A 6,085-nucleotide genomic window follows, 5' to 3' on the forward strand; every position below is an offset into this window, starting at 1 on the left:
TTCAGAGGTGGAGTTGCTCTATTGAGTTGACTATAACAAGTAGTATGCAAACAAATTTATGATGGCAATTGATGCGGTGGTTTTATCAAAAGGAACCGGATCCCTTCCGGATCCAAAGGAACTGAGCCCACTCATCAAATGATCTGTATCATTGAAATTTGATCCAACGGTTACAAACAGAGGGCCCTCTAAAAATTATAATAATTATAGCCGTTGTATCAAATTTGAATGACCCAAATAATTTGATCATTGAGTTCAATTCCTTTGGGCCTGAAGGAGATCCGATTCCTTATCAAAATAGCAGTCTTCTCTTTATTTATGCCTTTTAGCTACAAGTCTAGCTCTTGTGGGTTTCGATCTTGCCTTAAAAAACGACACGTCGTTGGTAGTAAGTTGACCCCAGCCCCGACGTCTCAACAAATTCACCGCGTCAAAGAATACTAATAAAACTGCCATGGCCGACGAGAGACCCTCGGACCTCAGTTTGGAACAGAAAGTAAAATCCGAGAAAACGAAAGGAAAAAAAAAAACATCAACGACAATGGGAGAAGAAGAAATTAAGGAAGTTGAGAATCCGAGGTCGATGACGAAGGACCAGTTCCTCTCCTGGAAACGCCAGAAGGTCCCTCTCCTCTTTTTATTTTATTTTCTCGCTTTGGATTTGTAGGGGCTAGGGTTTTGCTTTCTCCCATTAGTTTTTCTATTTTTGGTATTATATGCCATATGGTGATAATATACTTTACATGTTATGGATTAGATTGTTTAGAATATGTTAATTTAACTTTAACAGAGGTTGGTTTGATATGCAAATGTTTGTGAACATTTGATTTCATTTTTAATGTGTATTGTGTGTTTGTGTGTGTCTGATTTTTGTTTGGAATTGCAATGTCGAATATGATTCGAGTTCTTGTTTTCGGGGTGTTTATAATTGTTTATGGTTGATGTTGGTGGAACTAATAATGGGGTTGGTGTGTAGTAAAATGTTGAATTGTTTTGTTTTGTTTTTTTGTTGTTTTTGGTAGGATGATGATGCATCTGCCAGAAGAGCTGAAGCAGATAGGAAACGCGCAGAGGACATTGCTGCAGGGACGGTGCCAATGAATGGCCGAGAGCTTTTCGTGCACGAACCTTGGGTTTTTGATAACACTATTTATTGAGGTTAGTTTTTGTCAAGAGAGAGATTCTGTTTTCATTTTTGTTGAATTAGTTAAACTGGTGGATAGATTTTAGAATATATTATTATCTGATCTGGATTATGTTATTGGGTGTTTCTGAAATGAAAGTAGAGTGAGTAATCAGAACCTAGTTGAGATAATATCACGCTTTCTCTCCATGCATCTCCTTTCCTTGATTTTAACTCTCGAAAGGACTGGACGTACCAGAAATTATAAGTAAACTATGTTTGTATATCATTGTTTTGTGTACCACACAATAATATGGCAAAATCCGAACCAGCTTTAGGAAAGAGAAAAAACTCTAATCTTATTTGAGGACTCTTAGTTCAGAAGTACAACAGCAGGCTAAGGGGTTAAAAGCCGAGAAAAACATAGTACATCAACCAAATTTACCTTCTCTGCAGCAAAATACCTGGGAAAACCAGAACCGAACTCTATTTGAATCCTGAACATAGATTCAGGAATACGCGAGTATGTGTATCCCTGACAAGAATCGGACTACAAACCCCTAACAACCTCCTCAATAGAAGAAAACACCTGCTCTTCTATTTTGCATCACTTCCAGGCGATCCTATTATTCTTTGTTACTACCAATGGTAATTAAACCTCCCTAGACAAGCTCAATGCTTAACGATTATTTGGACGATTGTTTGTACAAATCGATTTATGCCTAGTATGCTTTCCTTTCGAAAGTATCTGTGGATTCATGTCTATTCTATCTCTGCCAAATATGTTCTTTGTGGCTACAGCACTGGTTACCTAGTACGACCTTGAGTTTTCTTAGTCATGGTACACTTCCCTTCCAGTTAATCAAATATTATGCCAAGAAACAATAACATACTGGTTTTCCTATTTCGTAACAAAGAATGTTCTACCAGTTTTCCGTACTTGTTGGCATTTGACCTATTGCACCACCTTGTCCTTAAAACTAAGGGGATGATGTGTTCTTATTCATTTCTTCCCCCAGCCATAAAATTTAAAAATCATCACTGTATATAGATTTAAAGCATCTGCATACATGAAAACTGCAACTACATAGAATTTTTTTTTGGTAAAAACTTTAAATAAAATATTTTAGAACCTTTAAGAAATTCTTTAGGAAAGACCTTAAATAGTTATCAAGGACTATTATGTCAGAATTACACTGGCATTTTATTAATTGACATTAAACTATAAATCATGGCAGGACAAACTCTTGCCAGACAAGTTGAAGGTGACCAAGCCGATTATTTCTTTGCAGGAGGATTTTGTTGGCTTGCTAGAAACATTCGAATATGAGGGTCAATAGGCAGTCCCATTGCCTCAAATGCTGGATCATAATGACTATTCTTCATTGGTCTGAAAGGCAACCATAAAAACTGTAATAAGTTTGAAGTTTACCAAGAACAGAATGATCATCATTCAATAAAACTTCAAATACCTTGGATTAGTAGGAATGAAAAAATTGGTGAATAGATCCAATTTTTTTTCTTGCGGTTCAAAAGTACTCCTGTTAACTCTACTACGACTAGAAGCTGCTGAATTCCTCTGCATTTGACCATATCGTGAAAAGATGGTTTCATTAGTTATAATGCAATATTGATTCTGAAACCCTTTTCAACAGTTAAACCCTTGCAAAACCTAATACACTGAAGTACTGAAAAGTTGATACCTTGGAGCATTTGGCCGGGGATGACTCTCCTACTGGTTGTTTGCCACGTTTTTCAGAAAATCCCAGCTGTTCTGGTGTCTCTTCCTAAAACATGTTCGTCTTCAGAAATTGCTCTTGTTTACAAAATATACTCAAGAAAAGAAACCACCTATCAAGAGAATCTTTCTCTAATGTGCATCCAAGACTGCTTATGTCAATAGGAAAACCCCCTTTACTCACAAAAGTAGAGTTCTTACAATTATACTACTATGAAATTGCTTGGTGAAGATTCATGTTGGTTGGAAAGTCGAAACCAGTGTGATAGTTATAGTTTTCCCAATGAAAGAATGTAGGATATTTGATTATCGATTCAGAAGAAACTTATTTAAGTTATGGGTGAGAAAGGCTCGTACTTTCTCAGTTGGGAAGCTCCGTAGTTGACTGCTCCTCTGAGAACTGCGATCACTTGTAACATTAGATTGATTCATTGTTTCTTCAAGTTGGATGGGAGAAGGCCTACAAAAAAGAATTCAATAAGAGCATGAAGATAAGAGTATTTTGCCCAGGAGATACTTATGATTAAAATACAATAAATGATATTTTCCGTGCTTCTCTGTCTATTTTCCTTGTAAGAATAGATGATATAAGCAATTGAGGATCATGCAGGTACCTAAAAGGCATCTGAGCTTTGGAAGGTGCAGAGCTGTGATGCGGAGGATCAGCTATGGTAGGTAGCACAGACGGCCTCGGCCTTACAGGGATAGGGAGAGTAGGTAGTGACTTAGCTACTTTATGAGGCCTAAGGAAGACGTATAGGAAGAACCTTAATTTGAACACAATAAAACCTAGTTACTATTCACATTTTCGACTATTGATAATCATTCTGTTTACCAATTTCCCCCAACTTTTTTTGCAGTATACACTTTCATATATAGATTCATAGAAGAATTAAACATTTGATTGCTCACCCAGACTGCATGAGAGGATTAGAATTAGAATTAGAATTATGTGGCTCGTGCACAAGGACGGCCTTCCCTTTGTTAGTTTGTTCTTGTTGTTGAGGCGGGGCCCTGCATTTCAAAATTAAGATTGAACTGTATTACGATATGCTTTTCATCATTTTACCATTATGGTTACTGAATATCCATTACAGAAAGCACCATCTTTGATATAGGAGAAAATATAATTGGTAATGTTGCATTACCTTGCCAGAGATGATTCCAGTATCCAGGGCCTAAATGCGTAATATATACTATAAGGTTTATGTCCATGATTGATTGTTAATTTCCGTGAGAAAACTATTTTGATACATAAATTAGGAAAGAACAAAGTTAGATCAGGTACCTAAATTCCCCTGCTGGGAAAGGATTTTGTGGGATTTTGTTCAATTGTTCTCGTTGATTTTCCGGCTGCACCCAATTCAATGACTGTTGGGTGCCTTGGGGCCTATTCAATTGTTGTGGCTGATTTTCCCGCTGTGTCGGATTCAGTAACTGTAGGGTGGCTTGGGGCCTAAATCAGATGCATACTTAAACAAGTTAACAAAGTACCCCTAAACATTATGTTTCCGTGTTCACATTGCAATATTAGATTTATTTGTACCTTATTTGTGCAGCTCCAAAGGGTACGAAGTTGTTCCCTTGTGGGTTAAAAGCTCCATTACCTTGTATAACTTGATTATGTTGGGGCCTAAATTCAATCATCATATCGAATTAACCATACGTCAATGTTACAAGAGAACTAAACCAAGATTGTGATTATGTCAGGTCATGTACCAAAACCCCAATGGAGTCGAGAGCTGTGTAGCAGAATTGACACTCTGGGGATAGAAGAGAACAGCTGGTTGCTGGTTGAGGTAGGATGGCCTCTGGTTCTCACCACCTAGGCCTGCCATCATCTGCTCACAGAAAACAAGTTGTATACAACAGTAGTATCAATTTTATCAAATTTCTTGGTGAAGTAAAATGAAACTGAAATTGTTTGGGAACTGATTTCCGCACATCCATTTTCTCTTTCTGCACACTCCTGTTCGTTTCTGTCTATACCTTCTATTTTGATTTATTCAATCTAATGACCAGAAATAAACAGAGTAGTGTGTTCAGGGGGAATCGAGTGTGGAAATCACTTCTCATTTACACTAGTGTTTGAAGGGTTTAAACACAGCTCACTGTTCTTGTTCCATATTGATTGGGCCCCAAAGTTAGAGACCTAAGCATCAATCAATTTTTCATACAATCAGAAATTATGCTTAGAAAGTTATTCCAATAAATTATGCTTAGAGAGTTATTCCAATGAATTTTTTGTTGAAAAGAATGTGTGATTGACATACAGAAGCAATTGCTCCTGTTGGGGATAGGGGTGAACAACTGGATTGGTTTCTTGATGAAATGGCTCCGCCATAACATTACCGATATACATCTGTTCATCAAAACGTCAATAGATAGTCAATGGTGATCTAATTATCAAGGCATGTCATAGTTCGTAGACGACTTGATGTAGGACGGAAATTGGGAGGTGAAATAACCCAATTTCCGTCTAGCATCGCGATTGATAATTGTTGATGCGTGTGAATCACGTGTCATTTTATTTTTTATTTTTTGTGCTTGATAGAATAGCATAATAATAACATTAATGTTAGTTTTAAATGGAAGGACAATAATATGATTGAGGTATTATACTCACCGGACGATACTCCGGTGCACTGTTTGGCATGGGAGGATTGAAGAAGAACCGTGTTCTTTCACTCTGGTTTTGAGGATATAGAAAAAGAGGGTTAGAGGACTGATAGCTTGGAAATACAGCAGCTCCAGGCATGAAGTTTTGGGTTGAATTTGCTGGATTCAGACCGGACCAGTTATTTCCAGCTGATGAACCGAGCTCCAGCTCCTCCTATATGTAAAGATGCAAAAAAATTATAAAATAAATATAAAAAGATTACCATCAATAGCAAATAAGCAAACCGGAAATACATCACAAAACCATTTTTAATCTTGGAATACATAGAATTGAACCTTCTTCATAGGTAGGTGATGCTAAACCGTATCTTCTAGGGGTTGATACTATTACAATATGAAGTCACAACTTGAAATGGGGTTGAGAGATGGTTTATAAATTTCAAACTTCAGCATGTTACATTGCTAGATTGTTAGTCCAGGTCACGCATTCAAATGCGAATCCAAGTAAATATGGGTTAAAATTGATTATTTTAAGCAAACGTATCAAATTATCTTTCAAATTACCTTTCAAGTCAAATTACGTTTTAGTGTCTTACCATGTATGG

General features: G+C 36.9%; 1 protein-coding gene across 4 annotated transcripts; it reads left to right on the forward strand.

Annotated features, from left to right (window-relative positions):
- The first annotated feature begins 449 nt into the window (after positions 1-449).
- LOC137741255 (uncharacterized) lies at positions 450-5,097 on the forward strand. 4 transcript variants are annotated; one of them, XM_068481007.2, is made up of 3 exons: positions 450-622; positions 1,023-1,158; positions 2,362-5,097. In XM_068481007.2, exons 1-2 carry the CDS (start codon positions 455-457, stop codon positions 1,155-1,157), a joined length of 303 nt encoding a protein of 100 aa, XP_068337108.2. In that variant the 5' UTR covers positions 450-454; the 3' UTR covers position 1,158; positions 2,362-5,097. The 4 variants fall into 4 exon arrangements, with proteins under 4 accessions (XP_068337108.2, XP_068337109.2, XP_068337112.2 ...); XM_068481008.2 differs by having other exon boundaries at positions 3,472-4,016; XM_068481011.2 differs by having other exon boundaries at positions 2,416-2,765.
- Positions 5,098-6,085: the final 988 nt, after the last annotated feature.

This window comes from Pyrus communis, chromosome 15 (genome assembly GCF_041283825.1).
Source record: "Pyrus communis isolate YQ-2024b chromosome 15, ASM4128382v1, whole genome shotgun sequence".
Classification (NCBI taxonomy): domain Eukaryota; kingdom Viridiplantae; phylum Streptophyta; class Magnoliopsida; order Rosales; family Rosaceae; genus Pyrus; species Pyrus communis.

Bases quoted from the DNA above. Each gene is read 5' to 3' on its own strand.
- LOC137741255 (XM_068481007.2), top strand. From the start codon at position 455: ATGGCCGACGAGAGACCCTCGGACCTCAGTTTGGAACAGAAAGTAAAA. The intron at 623-1,022 runs GTCCCTCTCCTC...TGTTTTTGGTAG, and splicing joins TCTCCTGGAAACGCCAGAAG to GATGATGATGCATCTGCCAG.